Source organism: Athene noctua, chromosome 1, assembly GCF_965140245.1.
Source record: "Athene noctua chromosome 1, bAthNoc1.hap1.1, whole genome shotgun sequence".
Taxonomy (NCBI): Eukaryota; Metazoa; Chordata; class Aves; order Strigiformes; family Strigidae; genus Athene; species Athene noctua.
In genome coordinates, this window is record NC_134037.1 from 247,722,389 (window position 1) to 247,743,483 (window position 21,095).

Consider the following 21,095-nt stretch of genomic DNA (forward strand, 5'->3'; position numbering starts at 1 on the left):
TACATAAATACAGATCATATTTATCTGATGATAATGAATATTACTGTCACCAACATTTCTCTTTATAGCTTAAGATATTTTATATTCAATAATATTTCTTTAATAAGTCTAATTCAGAAACTTGAGAGGTTTTTGAAGTAGGCTATGTAATACCATGCCACTGCATGAAGAAATGATACACTCACCAGATACTAAAAGCAAGTTAAAGCAGAATCAAAAAGCCAGATTCGAGTGAATCTTTATATAAAGCACAAAAAGATAATTATTGCTTTTTTTTATAAAAGATGGTTACAGTTTCTGGGAATATTTGTAAGGTCTCCTGGATGATTTCACAGTTTGCTAGTAGGAAAAAAAGTAGTTACTCCATTGTTGTGCTATGTTAGTAAGATCCTCCTCAAAATCAACTTTTGCTTTGCCATTTTATGCGAATACAATTATCTTTCTATATTTATGCTGTGTTTGTAATTCAGTTCTATTTAGATGGGATTTTGACTTCTGAAAGATGTCTTTACCTCTAATAACATCTTTAATCTTCTGAATAATCATGCCTTGCATATTTGATCCAATGGATTCATCTTGGTTCATAATATGCATTTACTTTTAGTCTTTAACATGGCCTCACATTAGTCTTCATGCTGTCCGTGATTATTTTATCCTTTTATCCGCTCCTTTTAATTTCTCTTTGATGGGACACTTCTTTTTTTGTACTTTGTCTTCTAAAGCTAAATATTACTAATTTTATTTTTTCCTTTTCTGGAATATTAAATCTAAATATGCTGTGATCAGTCTCATATGTGTTGTGTCACAACTCTGGACTAGTTGAAATTAGGAAAGAAAACCCCAACACTCACAAAACCCACAAAAACCTTCCAGCTTGTAAGGTTCTGACTCAAAGACTTCAGTATGTGTTACATCTAAAAGTTTTTATCCTCTGCATCACTTCATATTGTGTAAATGAGAGCCTGCTGAAATCTCTCATTAGAACTTACTGCCTTACTGTCTTCCTCTCTAGTTTCACTGTACACATCTATGTTCTTTGTGGCTTTCAAGCCCTTTGTTTTTTTTAAAAAAAGAAATCCTCGTGATGATTCCATAGTCTTCTTAGGCAACTGTACTGTTGTTCTGCAGTCCTTAATATTAGAAGAACCTTTTTAATGCCTAACTTCCATTTCTTCTTCGATTTAAACCTTTTTGTTTTCCTCTTTTTTCATCATGTATTCTGTTTGCCAGAACTCTTTGAGTTTTTGCAGTTTACCAGCTTGTGTTCCCTAATTTTGTCCTCCTCCTATTCCAACTTTTTTTTTTTAAATACCTTTTTTTCTTGTCCTCTACTCATTCTTCTTGCTTTTTTCCAGTTTCTCTCCTGTTAACTTTGCATCTTTCCTGAAGTATAATGTCCCAAATAGTTTGTAAGGCCATCTGAAGTCTTGCATGTGGAAAAACAGAAGTATTGCCGCACAAGTCAGCTTATACTGGTATATATATTGTGTGTATGTTCCATTATAATGCTTATTTTTTTTCCACAAAAAATAAGTTTGCTTTGTTTGTGAACAATTCTGCGTCTCCAAGATCACAGAGTTCACATGAAAAGATCATATCTAGAGAGGACTAATTCTAAAACCGGAAGCTTAACAGCGACTTAGTGTTTGGTGGCAGCTACTGCGTTTTATATCATGCTAAAATAAAAAGGTGTTCTATTACTATGTTCAGTTGTGAATTGCTCATTGCTAGAATAAATAGATAACTTTGAAGGACCTCATGGGACAGTATTTATCAGGAAGCTGAGAAAGTGATTTTTGAGGCAGAACTGGAGCACCTTTTAAACAGTAAAAAGGTAGGAAGGAAACATATGTCTGTTTGGATGATCATTAAACATTCCAGAAGCATGTCCAAAATCATACTTTTAAGTCTGAAGTTAATAATTGATTATGGGCAGATTTGGTAATTTTTCAGCTCTCAGTCTATAAACAGCTTTTTTAAAAAAAGTTGTGTTCAGGTATTTGATTACTATGTATTTTGCTTGATCTTCAGCCAGATGTTTTCAGTTTGGTAGCAGCCTAAAGGGAGTGTAATATTTGAAGTGAAACAGTTGATCCTTCTGAGAATGGAGACTTGGTGTAGAATTTGATTATCAGGTGCATTAAGAGAAAGGACAAGCATTTGAGTAGGCACAGAGGCAGCTCTCTTTCATTGAGTTTCCCCCCATCCCAACTCATTTCATGGTTCAGATCCAGAAGATGGTCTTCCACTTGCCTGTATGTTGATGCGTTGGCATGCAGAAACGAGAAGAAAAAAGAATGCAACTGTTTCTAGGATCTAACATTTTGGAGCCTTCAAAGGCACGCAAACTCTGTTTTTCTGATATGTAGAAAGGCTTGTGAATTCCCTTCATTCTGGGAAAATAATAAGCTGCTCAAGAATGGCATCCCTTTTGAAGTGTTTGTATTTTAAAAATTTTAGTGAAGATAGTTAAATCTTGGGATGGATGTTTTTAAAAAGAATTAGATGCTTGTAAGTTGACATAAAAATCTGATGTTAACTATTCTGTGCAGTTGCTGCAGTATTGCTGTTGTGATGTCTATTGTTTATAGTGATTTAACTTTTTGAAAAGTCACGTATACAATGAGATGAAAATTTAGAGACTGGGAATGGAGAAGTTTCAGCCATTCCCTGTGGAAAATTTCCATCCCGTTTCTTCTCTCAGCAACACAAAGATGTGAGGAAGAAGGGACCTGATTCACCTGAAGTCAGCATCTTTTTGGAGATGCCATAGGGGCAGTTTCCAGTGAATAATCTAACAAGTAACCATTTCTGAAGGGTCCTGTTCATGTGAAATCCTCAGTCACGTGTGCCTTTCTACTCATTCAACTCTTGCTGCTTGCAGGACATTCTGCATGTGGATTCAACTAGTCCTCTTAGGAGATCTGCTGTATCCCTGCTTGGCCATGTGGGTTTGGTAGGTTTGGGACAAGGTGGGATTTTTTCCTCTACAAAGGTCTGTTTCCTTTCACAGATTAGCACTGCTCTGGATTTTTTGAATTTTGACTGCAACATCTGTGGTTGTATCTTCAGCTTCTGAACTTGTAGAGTTATCCAAGTCTTTAAAGAACTAGGGCATGTGTCACGTTTACTGTGATATGTTCTGTTGGGAGTTCACTTCATCTTTGCTTTTCCTATTTCCTACATTCTAAAATTATTCTGTGTTTCTTTCTACTTTTTCATACTGCTTCTCTTATGATTTTCCTCTACATGATTATTTGTGTTAAGTTTAAAATATTTAGCCTATATTTGTCTTTTCCAGCATTTCAAACAAAATTTTGTGCATATTTCAACCAGATGTTGCCAATGGGTGAGTTTCTTCTGGTCAAGTGAAGTACTCATTAGGAAAAATCCCCCACCCCCTTCTGTTCTTTAAAACATTGCTTTTTCTTTGACTTTCTTCTTCCCCAGCTCCTTCAACTGTTAAAATGGGTTCTACTGCCTGTCAAAGTACTAAGCCTTGCTAAGTCATAGGTTGTTTAAGCATTACAATATTCACAAATGTCTACCTACTTTGTTTGGTTGTTTTTTTACACACAGAAAGACAGACCAACACTCTAGCAACTTTCATCAGTTAGCTCTTCCTTATTGTATCCAGAATAGTCCATTTTCATTTATAACCCATTTAAAAGTGTGGTGTACATCCTGCTGCTTTTTGTTCATGTTGTATTACTTTTCCACTCTTTTGTCCTTTGTCTTTGCTCATCTAATGCTGACTGGTTTTTCCTATTGTTGTTATATTTTCGAATTAGTAGGGATTTGAATGCTGTAACAGTAACTAGGTCTCACATCTGTCTGAACAGCACAGTGAAAACACTGTCTGTCCGTCCATGTCCTGTCCCCACCTGTGTCATCATGTCTGTCCGTCCCCCTGTTCTCCCTGCTCCGCCCCAGTTGTCTCTGTCTGGCAAGGGTGGGGTGGAGGGACATGGCCTTTTTCTTCTATTGTGATGGATCACCTTGTCCCCCCCTCCCAATAGAGAGAAAACACCTTTTCTTGTGAAAAAGTAACAGCTGAGGCATCTATCTGGCTGATGCTGGAAATAAGTAGTGTTGTATGTATATTGCCTGAAATCTTATCATTATTATTATTGGAGCCAGACCAGTGTTGGACATCTTGGTTTACTTTGCAAAATGAAATTTGCCTTTGGTAATACAGAAGAGAGAAGCGCGGTTTACCTACACAGCTTTTTGGTATATAACTTCTACCTTCATGTGTCTTTTCTTGGAAAAATATGTTTAAGCTGTTAAAGCTGTCATACTTCAGTATCTACAAAATTGTTAGATTTTATTGAGGTTTTTGGGACAAGCTTTCATTAGTCAAGGATGGCAGATATAAAGCAGGCATCAGTAGTTTGGTGGAAAATAGCTTCAGATTGAGATTAATAAAGGTTTTTGTAAGATTTGACAAGTATTTGACATTGCCGTATTTAGTGATGTCCCCATTATTTGCTCTAATTTAATCAACCGATTTAATTAACATCTTTGTGCTGTAATTGAGAAGCTCTCGGGCTTTAAAAAAAAATTTTTTTAAATTCCTAATCTTTTCAGAAAGTTAAATAGTTACTTTTCTGGTGAAGAATTTCTGCTGTTTTAAATTTTTTATTTTTATGTGTATATCTACCTACCTATCTTTATTTAAGTCTGAGAACAATCCTATGAATTGGGAGTGTACTATTGTCCTTGTTTTGGTGGGAGCTGAGCTGACCTGGCTCTTGACAGGACATCCATCATCTGAACACACATCCATTGGCTGAAAAAGCAGAAACTTCCATTCCAAACAAGAAGGTGGTTGGTATGAGCAGATGAGGGTGTGGGAAGACTGAGGGCTGGGTGCGTAAAGGTGGTGATGTGGAACAGTGCTTAGCTTTACTTGTAGGCAGCGCTGTGCTTTACTTGTAGGCAGCTGGTAACAAAAGTGTAAGCTGCAACTGTAAGTACCTAGAAATGGAGTTTGCAATATCTGAAGTGTAATGAAGTACTTAAGCAGTTATTTGCAAAATGGATAAATTCTTTCCACTCCCTGGTATTTTGTCTGAAGGACTGGAATCCATGGGAGTGCCTTCATCACTGAGCTGTATAGTAATGCTCCACTTTCATTCATGCTGATAAATTCTGTCTGGCTTAATCAGTCCTCCATGTCTATTCTTCACTCCTGCTGTACAGGTGTTCCAGGCCTCCTCCTCATCTTCCATTTCTGTCTTTTTGCTGGGTAGAGAAGTCACGGGAGAGAGATTTTTAATCTTCCTGATCTGCTTTGAAGTTAAATGAGTGAATGATATTCCTCCAGAATATTTTTACAAAAGAGTATATTTTTCTGAATTAAATTTGTAGCTGCAGCCCTTTTTAATGAACTCGAGTGTTAACGGGCACTGGATCTGAACTGACTCAACCAGGGGTAAAATTTAGGGATAAAGGTGCTCAGTGCTGTCATTCTGATAGGATTTCAATGTGGAATAGATAGATGTTAAGCCATCCATCTCTGACAAAATGGGAGCAGTTTTGGGCATGCTTGGAAACATAACTCAGTATGGCTCTAGAACTCCACTGAGAAAAATTTAGGTGCCCATAAGATCTTAGGTGCTGAAGGGTAGACTAGGAGTTCAGGGATTACAGTTTTCTATCCAAACTAAAATGACCTCACTTGTAGGTAATTCCTTGAGGTGTTTACTTCTGGTCTTACAATTTTGAAGATGTGCAGTATAATAAGGGTTTATACTATCTGGCAAAATGTTCCTATTGCACAAGGAAATTGAGGAATCTCCTCTGTGCTCATATTAGTGGTAGTGATTTTTACTATCAGTTCACCTGTCCACTGGCTGACAGAGTGAACTGAAGCTAGGCAATTCACGGCTTGCTTCTTGTGTCTGATAAAGAAAAATCAACTTTACCAGTAGTTTCCATATAAATCTTCTGTATCTATGTCTAATTGTAAGGACCGCTCCTTTTTTTTTTCCCCCCCCCCCCCCCCCCCCCATAAATCATAAAAAGGTGTCTGTGCTTTGTCAGGTAATAGTAATTCTGAAATAGCTGTTAAGATGTGCATTTAGCACTGTTTGTCTCATTAAGGAGAACAGGTTAGAATTTGTTGACTGCAATAATAACAGTAAGCAAACAGTTTTTTGCTAAGAAGAAAAGATTTCTTACTGATATCTGTTGATTATAAGGAAAGCAAAGGCAATGTGGAGACTTGCAAAGCTCTACATCCTTTGTAAATAAGCAGCTGTATTATGTTTTATATAAAGAACACAAAGTCTGCTTAGATGGCTTTGTATCTTTAACAATGTTAAAATATAGAGTAGAAAATTGCTGAAAAACTAACAGTACAAAAGATGTTAATCTGAAAATATGTACAAGAATTTAATTCTGTTTAATTTTACTGAGGGGGAAATGATAACTATATATATTTTTAATATTTGACAAAACAGATTATTTCACTCAACCATGTTTCAAGGCTACATAGTTATGTCATTAAAAAAATAAGTTATTTCAGAATGTTTTTCAACTGTATTTTGTCCAGGGCTAGAGCAGTTTTGGGAGAATGAATGCTTTTGGCTTGTTTCAGTTGCCTGTAATCTTACTAGTTTATGGGATCTTTTCAAAGTTACTTTTTTGCCGTTCTCCTGTGGGTAGTAAATTGGTGTCATAAATTGCATATGTGTGGTTAAGGATAGCATTTTGGCCTCTGGAATTATCATTACTTTGTATAATCAATAAGATGGAAAATGCAGCTCAGGATGTGATTATCTGGCACTCAAACTTGTGTTTTGACGTGCTATCAACCAAGGATCCCAAGTCTCTTTTCTATGGATTTGCCCTCTAGTCTGTCTTTAACCTTTGCCAGTGCATGAGTTTGTCCCCAGGTGCAAGACTTAACATTTGTTTGAGATTCTTAACAGCTTAATCTTTCAGGTTGTTGAGCTCCCTCTGAATGTCAACCCAACCCTCAAGGCTATCAGCCATGTTCCCAGCCCACCTATTTGGAGAACCAGAGCACATTCTGTTCCACTGTCCAAGGGTGTTGAAGTTAAACTGTACTGATAGAGATCAGCGCCTGAGGAATGGCATCTGTAACAATGTGCTAGTTAAACTATGAGGAGTGCCCCTTAGACTTTGAAGTATTGACAAATACTCTTCAACCCTGGTAATCCAGAGAATTTCCTGCCCATTTTGCAGTTTACACTTCCCTCCAATTTGGCAACAAAAGCACTAGGTGACTGCATTAAAAATGCTGCAGACTTTAAGGTAGACATCTCTGGTATTTTCCTTGTGCATTGAACCAGTCATTTCACCACAGAGGGCAGATTTATGAGGCATCATTTGCTATTTGCAAATGCATGTTAGCTGTTCCCAGTCACCTTGCTGCTGTTCTAGTGCTTGGAAGGGGCTTTCATGAGGACTTGTGTAATTTTTTTGGGACTGAGGTGAGGGTCGTCATCCTGTTGTTCCCCAGGTGCTGCTGCTTCACTTTTTTGAAGGTGACTCTATACATTTGTTTTTTTCCAGGGGTATCCACCAATCACCACTACTATTCAGATGTGATAGGAAGGGACATCTTGTCCAGCATAATATATGCATCCCATTAGATCCATAAACTAGCATATTTCCTGTTTACTTAAGTGGTCCTTCTGTTGATACTTCTTTCCTGAAGTAGTACACCTGTCCTCCAAACTCTACCACTAGGCACTGGGGCCTGAGAAGCCCAAGAGCGGACCTTGCTGGTAAAGACTGGTAAGGTACTAAGTGTCTTAGCCTCTTTCATGTTCTTTGTCACTAGGTCTTTCCTCTCAGCAGCAGACCTGTGTTGTCCTTGCTTTTGGAAGGATATCCAGTATGTTCATAGAATCCCTTCTTTTTGTTATTTGCATCTCTTGCTAGTTTCAGCTTCAGCTGTGGTTTACTTAGTTCTATCACTATATGCCTGGGAAATGCTTCTGTGGTCTTCCTACGTAAGCTTGTCTCAGGTTCCACCTTCTGTAAACTTCCTTTTTGTTTTTGAGCTTCCCCATTTAGCCAAATAGCAGATCAAATGGACCCTTCTTATCCTCTGTGGACGCTTTCCTTGATCTCTTGGGCACCTTTGTCATTCATGACCATCTCCCATGAGATCCAGTCAAGCAGATCCTTGAATAAGCTGCAGTCCATTTTCCTATAATCCAGGGGTTTTTCTTTTTTCTATTACTTGCCTTCCTCACTTCCTCTAGAAATTTAATCTCTACTGTCTCATGGTTGCTGTAGCCAAGACAGCTGCTGACTTTCACATCCCTGATTAGGCTATTTGTTAAAATTTATGACTAGAAGATCCAGTAGACCAACATTACTAGTCAGTTTGCTCAGCATTTGTGTCAGTACTTGTCCTCAGTGCATGTAAAATCTGGATTGGTTGTGCCCTACTGTGTTACTCTTCCAGCAAATGAACTGCTGGTTTTACTCCACCATGAGGACTAAGGATAAGTGTGTGAAAGCTCCCTCGTTGCCTTGTTCTGTGTGTGCCTCTCACCTCACATCTCCATCACCTCAAGAGCTTGGTTTAGTCAGGTTTAGAAGATACCCTCCTCATGATTCCCAAATTTCTTTTGGTATGTAGAAGCAGTAATTAAGTACAAGTATAGTTTATGTGAGACTGAATATATTTGCCATCCAAAGGCAAATTACTTATTTGGCATATATCAGGTAAATGCTGTTTATGTTTCCATATATTCTGGCACACAAACATGATATAAATGTTGTGATTTCTGTCTCGTCTAAAATTTAATTTGACCTAAATAATCAATGTACATCTATTCATCTGTTTCTTTTTCACCATAGAGATACTTGTGTTGAGTTGCTTGCATTTCCCATTCTGCATATCTTAGAATCAAAATTAAAAAAAAAATAAAAAAATCAGTATTGTATTGTGATAAGTGATCTGTACTGGTGGTAGGTGCAGCATAGGAAACAGAAGTCTGATCTAATGGCATGTGTTGAAAAGCAATAGCTAATGTTTTGGCTAGCTTGTTAGCCAAAACACTAAAATACACTAAACAAACAAAAGTTTGCCATACAAACATGATACAACAAAATACACTAAACAAACATGATACAACAAAATACACTAAACAAACATGATACAACAAAATACACTAAACAAACACGATACAACAAAATACACTAAACAAACACAAAAAACCTCCCAACACCCTGAATCCACAAAAAAACCCAGAAATGCTGCAGCTTTTCAGATGGTTTTCAGGAATATACCGTTATAATGGTGATGGTGTATATTAATTCAATATTGTCTATTTAAGTCTTCAGAAGCATTGTATTTCTTCTGGGGATGAAGTTTTATGAGAAAGATCCAAGAATACAAACTTGCTTCTTTTTTGTAGAGGATTTTTTAACTCTGCACTTAACTAGCTGAACATATTGTTAATATTCTATTCTTTGAAAGGTGGAAATGAATACCTTGTGTAAGGTAATACTGTCTGCTTTGAATTATAATGAATACACAAAACATAAATAATCTGTTATTTCATCTTTAGGTTTTTAAATATTTATTTAGTGTGATTAGGTGTTTCTTTAGGTTTTGTCTGTATTATCTGTTTTAAAATATATCTTAAAACCTGACACAGGCTTCAAGCCGTCAAGAAGATGAACAAGTGGTCCTTGTCAGAACAGATCAAAGTGGAAGGGCATGGCCTGTGACAGCACCAGCTGAACCACTGGAGCCAAAAGGAGGACGTAGAAAGCGACAGATGGTAAGTTTTACAAATGTGAGTATTAAAGTGTAATTCTGAAATGATTCTGTAGTTTTATTTTTATGATGCCATAATTGAGTGTCTTATCAGAATGTCAATAGGTAGTTAAAAAGTTCCTTTCAGAAGATGATTGTAATCAAATGTTAGAGTACATATTTATTAAGCATATATTAAGTTTATTTTGAGACTACATTTCCCTAGGGATCACTTTAGGGCTTATTTAAATGCACATTCAAGGAAAAAATAAGTTTTTCAAGTTATCACAGTCAAGTAGTTTATATTACATAAGGTTATGTAAATAATGAAGATTAGCAGAGGTGAATATTTCCAAAATAAGAAAGATTTTGCTGACACATGCAGGTCTCGGGGGCCGATTTTCCTTTTCTTCTGATCAAAAATACTGCTACTGCTGACAATAAAAATTGCGACCTAATCTTTGTAACAGAGTGCTTTGGGGAACAGTGAAAAGCTTGGAGGCTGGAACAGTGTTTTATTCTGGGGATAATTGCTTACAACAGTAAATAAACTAATATTTCGATCTTCCTGGGATAAGAGGAGGTGACAATACCTCGTATTTCTAGCAGGTGTGTTCTTGATTAGTAGGACAGATAAGTTAGTAACAATGCTATGGAGGAGCGAAAGGCACAAGAGGGTGAGGAATTGGTTGTCATCCTCTTGTTGTTTCCATCTTGCTTTATGTTAATGACAATTCCTTGTGCTCCTTCAGGATTTAGTTTAATCCTGCCCTAAAGAGCAAACTGTTCTCTTGTGCACTCTAAGATGGCAACATTTCCCAGCAGAGGTACCACATTTAAACAAGTTTTCAGTACTGTCTGTGATTGCTGTGTTTCAGTAGTGTCTGTGACTTGGCAATTCAGAAGCTTCTGTAAATAATAGATTATTGTCTGGAATATTCCATTTTTGTGAGCTGATTAACTGTTCCAGCAAATTACTGTATATCTTTCTGGAGTTGTAATGTTGTAGCTCTGATAGTTGAAGGATATAAAGGGTTTAGCGATTGTAGGAAGAGGCTATATTTTTATTTAGATGTACTGATGAAGTTGAAGAAAGGGGAAGATGTTATTTTCCTTAGGTCAAATGAAGCAACAAGCCTAACCGTTTCAGGTGTGCTTAGCTTGATTAATGATTCTTTAAACTTTTTGAAATGATTGGGATCTGAATTTTATAGTTGATCTTTCTCACTAGGTTAATATTTATTTTGAATATGTTTGTTTCCAGGTCACTACTCATATAGATAAAGAAAGAGTAAGGTATTTTCAGGATGATGATAGTATGAACCTCAAGGATTTGGTCAAAAATGAGAAAATGAGAACAGCAGAGGATCAAAACTCACTGTTCATGCGTATGGCATCAAAGGTAAGGTGTTGTGTGCATGGCTTTTTAAATAAGCATTTTATTGTTATATCAGGGAGGATGTGAGGCCTCCATGCTCTAGGTATCTTGCTTTTGTTGAAAATTCTGATTGTCTTGAATAATAAGTCTGTTGTAAGATGGTCCTGGTAATTGTTATTGAAGTCATGGAAACCTGCATGCATGCAGGAAATGTGTGCATTTTCATTCATAGAGACGATTCTGCTGTTACTCTGCCTGTAGAATTTGATGTTTTTGAGGTGATCACTTTTAGAGTATGTTGTACATTAATAGGTTACTTATCCCCAACAAAGTAGGTTTTCCCCAAATTAGTGACCAATAAACCCAGCATTTTCTTAGTGTTTAGAATGTGTCTTCCATCTAGAAGTTAGAAGAATCAATGTGATTTGAGGCGAACTACCTGAAACCTCACCAACATGTCCTGGATAATGAGATAATTTATGCTCACAGGCTATACAGATTTATACATTGTAGTTCCATGAGTGATTCCACTTAAAAGAGTGGCCAGCTCACAGACAGATACTGCAGTGCAAATGGAAAGATTAATTTTTGTCATCCAAGCTGAATATTTTCTGTGCTTGATATTGAAAGTTTGATAGAGGTGATTTCCAATAGCTACAATACACAGTTTCTTTAGCATGCTTCAAATTTTACTAGGTTACTGCTTCAGTATTTTGTGCACCACTGAACAAGTTTTGAAAAAACTCGTTAGCATGGAATTAGTATCATCACAGACAAAATTTGTTTTTCCATTTGTCTAAAACAGACAAAATCTAGGTCCTGGAGAGTAGGTTTCATTTTGTTTGTTTGTTTGTTTTCTTTTTAAAATTCTCCTTCTTCAGGTGATACTTAAAAGAATTGGAAAAGCCATGATAGTGCCCAGTAGAAAATATTTAACCTGATGCTATAAACCATTTGGTGGGAAGTTCTTTTGGAGAGATCATCAGAACTTAATGTGGTTTATGCATCTTCTCGTTCAGCTGCTTCTGGTAGAAGGTTCTGATTTTCTGGCACACTGACCTACTCAAAAAAATGATGCCCTTGAGGTCCAGTTAAATAAACACATCTTGTTGCCAGTACTTGACTTCCTTCTTTACCTTTCCTTCCAAAAAACCACCCTGAACACATAAAACTTTACTTCAAAACCTGTGCAATAGTGCAAGCTATTAACTGTAATTAAGCAGCATATTTGGCGTTGAAACATTTACAAGTAAATGAAAATGTAAGGACAAAATAAAACTTTGTACTATCCACATCATACGGTAATAAGCATGACAAATGGAAATAGTTGCCATTTTCTCAAGGACCTTATTCATCTTGTGTTGTCTTGTTTCCATTATGTCTTTTATTTAGAAGAGGTAACTTTTGTGAAAAATGGTGGTTGGGGTGTGTGTGTATGAATGTCTATATTAAAACAAGTGGAATGGAATTTATAAAAAATCTTTAACTAAAATCTGGGTATCGAAGGTGAGTTTGTAAATCAATATTAACACATCTTTCTGAAATTATTATTAATGTGCTCAACTTGTCCTGGCTTTAGTCTGATGTTTTCATGTGACTGCTTCCACAGAACAGTTTACAGGATTGCTTTTTGTGCTTTGATTCTTTTCAGAGATGTGAAGATAAAAGCAGGCTAATTTTTGAGCTTCCTGAGTTTGGTAACAGCAAATGTTTGCAGTGGCCCTGTGAAGGCTTAGGAGAGAGTGCTCTCAAAAAGATAAATCTTTTTTTTTCTTGGATTTTTCCAAACTCAAATAAAAGGCCATTTGGAGTTTTCTGAGAAGCATGTGTCCATTTATACAGTAATGTACTTGTCTTGCCCCTGAAGTTTCTGAACTTTTTGAAAAGTATTGTTTGTGTATTCATACATTTATGAATTCCAAGGCTGTTCACTTAAACTGGAAATAACGTTTGACTTAGAGCATTGTTGAGGTGTCCTTGGTTTAGTTTTTGTATTTTTGACATTATATAAAGAAATTATTAATGCAAGGGAGACTAGCAAACTTAAAGGGAGATCAAAGATTCCTATATTACTTACTTTCGTAAGTCTTCAAAGGGAAAATTCTGATTATTTTTATTTGTATTTTTTCCTGTTTTTTAATTCAAATTTGAAATGCTGTGAATTTTCCAAATTCTTGATGACTCAGACACTTAATGCAAGAGCAGCTATGCGAGAGATTCATTCAGCCCACTATTCTGTGTCCAACAGTGGCTGCTTAGGAGAAGGAGTATATGAATGGGCCACATTTCCAATGATGCATCCTTTATGTACTTTCCTGGCCTTTGGCAATTTGGAAGTTTTTTATGGTACCTCTGATATTTCTCTTGGCTTTTGGTTTATTGATAGTTGTGTTAGTTGGGAATTGGACTGAATACCCCCTGTTACTTGCTATCTGTGGCTCCTCATCTCCCATTTTATCATCTGTACCTATTGCTAAAAAGTTATGAGCTATAATTACTGAATTTGAAGAAAACATAAAACGGAATTCAGTATGCATAACATCTTTGGTTAGCATTCTCATACCTGCAGCCGGTTCCTCAAAGATTTTAGTTACTTGCACTGTAAGAATTTCTGGGACAATGGAGAAATTTGATCCATTTAGGAATGGTGCAGAAATGGCCTGGCTCACTGTTTTAGAAATAAAGGTTCTGTACAAATGAGGGTGGACTTTGGCAATTGAACTTCTGCATCCATATAGTAGAAGAAAATGAAATATAGTGTTTAACAGTCCTTAACTTCTATAAAGAGACAATTATGAAGAAGTGTGGAGTCTATTTAGTGGGAATTTAAAATGAATATGGAAAAGGGAAATGCTTACAGGTTATGAGAGACTCTCTAGTACTCAGTGCTAACTGCACATGTATGCCACTGGTTAAGACATTCTAAGGGTGTGAACAACCTCCCAAAATGGGATAAAAATTTATTTAATTGTTTTTATTTAAAAATAAATTCAAGGGTGGGTGAACAGAAGAATAAAGATCTTCTGGAGGTTAAAAGAAAAATCAAATCCAGAATCCAACCGTTATTTAAAAAGTACTTGTCATGTCCAAGTAAGGAGAATGGAAAAGAGTGTGAGCCTAGCAGGCTTAGAAATAAATTTTGATTGGAAAGATTGAAAAATTATCTTGAGGGAATTACTTTAAGTAATTATTTTGAGTTTGCTAAAAGTATAAAACTAGGAGTTAAACTTGAAGAAATGTGATGTTGAAAAAACCTGATCAAGGTATAATTAGAGCATTTAGGAAAGGTAAGAGTGTACCAGAAGAACGAATAAACTGATTGTATTAATATTGTCTATAAATGAGGTCAGAGTGATTCGTTTGCCTGAACCATTATTTACAGGCAACAAGTGAAAAACTGTGTGAAGTTAACAGTGTCAGTAAAATGAATTTTAGCTCAGATTTATAGAAATGCATTATTTTAAAAAGAAACCTGAATTTGAGATGAATAATAACAAATTACTAAAACTGAATGGTCCTCACTTAAGTGGTCTGAAAGAAGGCAGGTGTGACATGCAGAACTATGAACTGCTGAGTATAATCTTTATTCATCCTGAGGAATGGAAGATAGCAAGTATAATGGCAATCTTTAAAAAGAAAACAGAGGGCAGAAGTAAATGGTTGTTTTTTGTTATAAAAGGAGGGTACAAGTGGATTCATAAGGAAATCTCTTCTGTTCAACACATACATAAACCATCTGGAGGAAGGGGTACTTGATGACCTGACAATTTGTTATTGTTATATAGTTATTCAGGACTGTCATAAGTAGAGGGCACTGTAAATTGTAAATTATAGAATTTTAAAACACAAAGCTGTGAATTTTCTAACATTGTGAAACTAGTATCTGAACTAATTCTTAAGATTCACTTTAGCAAGTCGCTGGAGAGAGGGGTGTGAATCATCTGTCCTATTTTGAATGCTGTCTGAAAGACATTATGGGTATAAATGAAATTAAAATGTCTAGCTCAGACAGAGGAGATTATCCTATACATCTCTCAAATAAGGAGAAAGAGATCCCACCACAGGTATCGAGGCAATAAATTCAGATGAAAGTCAGGGTTGATGAATGCAAAATGACAGTAATCGTGAAGCTGAGTGAAGCCATAACTGTGCATATATCACAAGAGGCTGTTACTGCTTGATTTGAGAGTCATTGGGAGTCTGCAAACATCGTCTCAGTGCTGGTGTGATTAAAAGGAGAAACAGGATTTTGGAGATTGTGAAAAAAGGCAATTTAGGACCAATTGAAAACATATAAGACTAGTGTAGTGTACCCGTATCTTGAATGCTACCCAAGCTCATAAATCATATCCTGTGGTCAAAGGCACAGAGTGATGGGCATTTGAAGAAGACCCAAGTAAGCAGTATTTCTTCAGTTTGGGAGTGGGGGGAAGGCAACTGGTAGACAAGAACACACAGTTAGTTAGCATAAAAGTTTAATAGAAAACAACTGTTTTTGTTTCTTATATGTGAAGTGGTCACAGAACAGAATTTAGCATGAAGAAGGGGTTTGGCTTTTTTTTTTTTTTTTTCAGTGAAGAAGGAATTTGTAGAACTCGTGCTATAGAGCATGAGATGCTGTGGAGGCTTTAATTGTGAGTGGGAGGAAAAAAAAATACAGGAATTTTGTGAAGTACAGTTTCACTGGTAAATATTAAATAGGGAGACTCAGATAGGCTTTTGGCTCAGGATTTCCAGAGTGAAATGGTGAGAGCTGCAAGTGTGTAGCAGAAGTGACAGGTCTACATGCTTTGTTTATGCTTTTCCCCATATGTTTTAGCCTTTGCTGGAGATGGGTTTTTCAGCATAAAATGATCACACTGGGTTAGAGCAAGGAGCTGAGTTTAGTACGTTTCATTCTAAAGGCTTCTTTCTTTTGTTTTGTTGGGTTTTGTGGTTTTTTTTTTGTTGTTGTTGTTTTTTTTTTTTTTTTATTGGTTTTGTTTACTTTTTAATAATGTTACAAGAATGTATTGTTTCCTGGCTTATGCAACTGCTTTATTTTAGTTTGGGAAGGCTCTGAAGTTCCTACTGGATTCAGTAAGCTTTAGGTCAGATGCTATGTACTGTGTTTCTTTTGTTATTAGGCAAAGATAAACTCCGTCACATTATTTTATTAGAACAAACTTCTTGAATGAAGAACTAGCTCTTGATGAATATTTAAGATTGAGCCATATTATTTATTTACTAGCTAAGTGTGCTGGAGCATGTGCTCAAAGTAGATGTTTTTGTCAATTACTGTTGCAATGGATTTTTTGTTGTCCAAATTTTAATTCATGGTACTGAAGTCTTCCAGTCCCATGCAAGTCCCATTTAGGTTTTGAAGGTATTTGAATCTGTCACATTTCAGAAGAGTGATGGGAGGAAACTGCTGAAAGTCTGTAAATTATATCCTACCTAGGATGGGAGAAGGGAGATCCTATCCCTTAACTTCTGTTGAATAACTTAATTCGTTTTAGCAGTCTGAGCTGCTTTTGTTGAGTGATTGTTGTAATTTTCTAGGAGTGGCTGTTGGGATAGAAGAAGTTATCCACTGCAGACAAAGCAATTGCTTTTGAAGAATACAGCATATATTTTTACCACAAATTTCCTATAAGGACCTCTACTGCACAATTGCTTCTTATTACAGTGGTGTTTTGCCTTCCATAAATTCTAACGTCAAATCTGATGACAATATAATTTGCAGGAAAACAGATGTTTGTGTGGCTCATCCTTAGGTTCAGTTGGATGCCTCTTTTCAGCTGAATGGAAAACAAACCAAGATTTGTTTGAATTACCAAAATTAATTATTTTAATAAAAATTGCTGGCTGCTCAGCCAAGTAAAAAGAAAAGTTAAATTACAAAATTAAGAAGCTTCTCCTACCATAATATAGGCAAATATGTCTGGTTTTAGTTTGTTTTTTTTTGTTTTAGATCTCCTATCTTATGGTTATACTATGTTTTCCATATTGTCTATATCTTTTTCAGTGCAGTGAATGTTCAGTGTCTGCCAGCAAGGTGGCTCTCCAGTCCTTACAACTCAGTGATTATGCAGTGTGATCACCCTTATTGCCACCTTTAATCCAGTGTGAACAGAGAAGTCTAAACACTCCTGGTCTTCATCACCTCTGTCTTGTGTAGTGTTTCCTCCTACTCCCGTGACATGTTGGACTAGCTAGCAGTGTAAGTCCCCATACAATCGTGGCTGTGGCCAGCCGTGGTTACCACTGAGCATATAGACTACAGCGCTACTATTTCCTTCATGGATTTTCCCAGGGCTTTTATCACTGTGCCAAAAAGGAAATTCCAGCCACGTGGCTGTTGAGGACAGGGGAAATGGAGACGGAATGAGAAAGACAGACCAGCATGTTTTCTGGCTGAATGCTCTGCTATTACTTTCCTGATATTTAGTGTTTTAATGGTATTTCAAATGATATACAGGTTAGTTGTTATGAATCTCTGAAGATAATGACATAATTGTAGTTTTATGAAGGGATATGGGGATGTTGACATAGAAAGATATAATTCATAGAAGGATTTACTTACTTAAATGAGACTTGGAAGAAATGTCAGTACATAGACCCAAAATCTCTATCCATGAAACCTCTGTTTAATCCTGTTGGCAAGTGAAGGTCTATATAGCATTATCTCATGTGTGACTTCCACTCACATTCATAGACTAAACATCTGTTGTGGTCAAGCCATACTCGTCCTTATCAGTCTTTTTCCCACCTGTAAAGTTTCCTTTTCTCAAGAGCTCTATGAGATCTGAGGGAGGGAATATGCCATCTCATTGCTATTTATGTGCCTGTTGAGCCTATGTTTTAAGTTTAGATGAAAAGAAAATTCTGATTTACCATTTTCCTCTTGCCCACTCTTCTTTTTCTAATCAGGGTTCTAATACAACCTTGTTGTACTTAAGGCTCTTACCTCCCATTACCTTTTGGCTTCTGTTTGAAGCAGGTTGATGTGGACTTCAGTTACCTTGGACAATTTGAAATACATCCTCTCCCACAGCTGTCCCGCGCATACTCTTATGTCAAATTTATGAATATCATGAAAAATCTTCAAATTTTAATTTTCAGTGGTGAAAAAGCTTTTTAAAAACAATTAAAAACCCAACAGTAATCTTCTTGATATATAGTAAAATGCAGACCTTAAAGTCTAATTCTTTCATATTTCACTGTTATGCCTAAAGGAAAAAAAAAACCCTTTTCTGAAATTACTGTATTTCTACTTTTTACTGTCTTCAGCTTGGAAAGCAGATTGGGTCCTCACTGCTACAGAAGCATGACTATAGGATACAAAAAAGTCAAGTATTCCAAAAATTATTTTTTTTTCCCTGACAGTTTTAGAGTACAAAATATTTTTAGAGTACAAAATGTGTGAAGTCTTAGGTTTTCACTACTGATAACTTTAAGTACCCTGTCTGTAGTTCCTTCTGCCCTTGACTGTTGTAAGTAGTTCAGTTTTCCCAAATTCATGCTGTTAAGACTTATGTAATCCTTTCACTAATAGATGTCAATAGCTGCTTGTGGGTGTATAGAGACTGATTTCTAGAACATTACCTCAATAATGATTTCTAGAACATTACCTCAATAGAAATTACCTTCTATTTGTACACATAAATCCTACTAAGGCATTTTTTTGCCTTTTTGATTACTTTTTGCTAAGAGAAAGAGAGAAAGATTAAGTTATGCTGTTCATCAGACCATTTAAATTTTGGTCATAAACTCATTTTATTTAAAAATCTCTGTGGTAATCCATAACATGAATTTAAGCATTGAAAAATATAGAACTGTGTTAGTAATGCTGACCTTCGTTTATGGATTTAATAAAGAGATATGCTGTTCTTATGTTTGCAAAAAGGGAATTTGCCTTTCCTTCAATCTGAAGTCTGTAAAATGGAAAATTGCTTTCATCCTTATTGTTTTTACTTGCTGTGCAAACCTACCTGTTGTGCATCTTTGCATTTGCATCACCATAAACCAAAATAATAGTCTAGAAACACTTTAAAAGCTAAAGTGAAAAATGCAGAATGTTGCTGCTGCTACTATTATGTAATAAACCTTTTTCTTCTCTTTCTTCACATGGTGAAACCATTCTAGCATAGTATTTAATAGAGATGATTGAACTTTAGCAAAGCTCTGGTGCACTGTTGCTTTTTACATTTACTTAAAGATCTGAGCATGTGTATGGTTTGCTGTAAAAAAATGAATGTGAAAACCCAAGAGAAAATAATTTCAGACACCTTGTTCTATATTCTGGTACGTTTCAGTTCAATGCACTGAACAACTTTCTGTGTATATTGTGTGGACGCAAAGTTAAAGCTGTTCCTGCATGCAGAAACAAATCAATGTCAGTGACAGCTGGATTAGGAGAGACAGGAGGAACTGTGCAGATGCAGCCCATATTAAATGGCTGCGTAAGCATTTGGTGTTCTTCCTGAATTATGTTAAAAAATATGCTGCAAATGAAGACTTGTGCAAGACAGTCTTTTCTAGGCATTAAAGTTATGGCCAGGGATAACTGTGAAGTTAATTGCTAATCATGCTTTTAAAACAGAATTCTGTGGCTGAAGGTATTTTGTTTGGCATACATTTCATTTCATTGACTTGCATATAAAGTTTTATCAGTCCTAATAACTAATTATAGCAAAATCTACAGTTTTAATTTCAAATAACTGAAACAAAAAGGAGCGTGGTCCCTAACCATTGAGCAGTATTTTGTTGTCTGTTGCTTGACTTTTGTTGCTCAAAGGTAGGCCTGGACTACCTTGCTCATCAGCTTGATTCACAATATTTTCCTGTCAGTGACATAGGCCTTAAAAAACCTGATAACTTAAAATCCTTTGATACTATTTGTTTAAAATATTATTTATTTCACTGTAATGATAGGTTTGGGAAATGCCTATGTTCTGAATTATATGTTGAATTAAACCTACAAATTCAGATGTCTCTGCTTGTAGGGAGATTGTAATTGTAATAAATCAACATGATAAAATTCTGCTTTGATTTGGTTTAAGCAAATGCTGTTTGAGATCAGAAAGACTGTTTTCCGAGGTGATTTTGTGGTAAGCAATATGTGCTAAATGCTGAATAAATTTAAATGTGATGAGATGTATTCATATGTCACTCAGGTTTATATTCTAAAGTAATAGTTTATTCTTCTTTACTGCAGCTTCCCAAAATATATTGAGTACAACATTCCACGAATATTAACTCTGTCATTTAAAGTTGAAGACGTCAGTGTTGCTATGACAATTTAAAACCAAACTGATACGTTTTATACAATCTATAGACTTTTTTTCACAAATTTTCTGAGCAGATGCAGTTTTATTAGCTTATATGGAAGCAACTTTAACTGTGATTGCGTTAGCGAGAAAAGAGGAAAAGCAGAAGTTCAATAGTTTGCATACAAAGTAGAACAAGAAAATAAGCAGAAAAGTCAGCGTACATAAAAGCTGAAAATAACCCACACAAGAAAGATGCAGGTATATTTTGTTACCATGCTACTTGTGCTTAATGGAATTTCTTGTTTCATCCCCAAATTTCAGAGGAAATTTGAAGAGGAGAAAGAAGTGTACTCAAGGTATTATATGGAAATATAATCCCTGATGATTAGGAGTTCTGTCTCTTGAGGCTTCCTTTCAATATCACAATGATATTAAATTCTGTACTAGGGCTTTCTTTTCAAAGGGTGCACCCAAAGAGCAACAAGCTATAGCAGTATAGGGAATCATGAGAGACACAACACCCAGCACACTTCAGGTAGAGTGTGTAGGCAGCCAGCAGTGTATAAGACTCCTCGGGTTTTCAAATAAGGAAAACAAAATCAGTTTAAAATTAAGTGATGAGATACAGTTCTGGTGATCTGAACACGTGTTGGCAGAAAAATGAGGCTGACCCTGGAGTGTACCTTGCACAGATCTGCAAGAGTTACTTTAG

At 36.0% G+C, this 21,095-nt stretch overlaps 1 protein-coding gene across 3 annotated transcripts in view; it reads left to right on the forward strand.

Moving 5' to 3' along the window:
* CWF19L2 (CWF19 like cell cycle control factor 2) overlaps window positions 1-21,095 on the forward strand; it is an 86,177-nt gene that overhangs the window by 40,788 nt on the left and 24,294 nt on the right. For all 3 annotated transcript variants that reach the window (XM_074916194.1, XM_074916202.1, XM_074916211.1), the window contains 2 exons: window positions 9,651-9,776; window positions 11,016-11,153. In XM_074916194.1, the coding sequence (XP_074772295.1) occupies window positions 9,651-9,776; window positions 11,016-11,153 (264 nt within the window). The remainder of the gene's footprint in view (window positions 1-9,650; window positions 9,777-11,015; window positions 11,154-21,095) is intronic.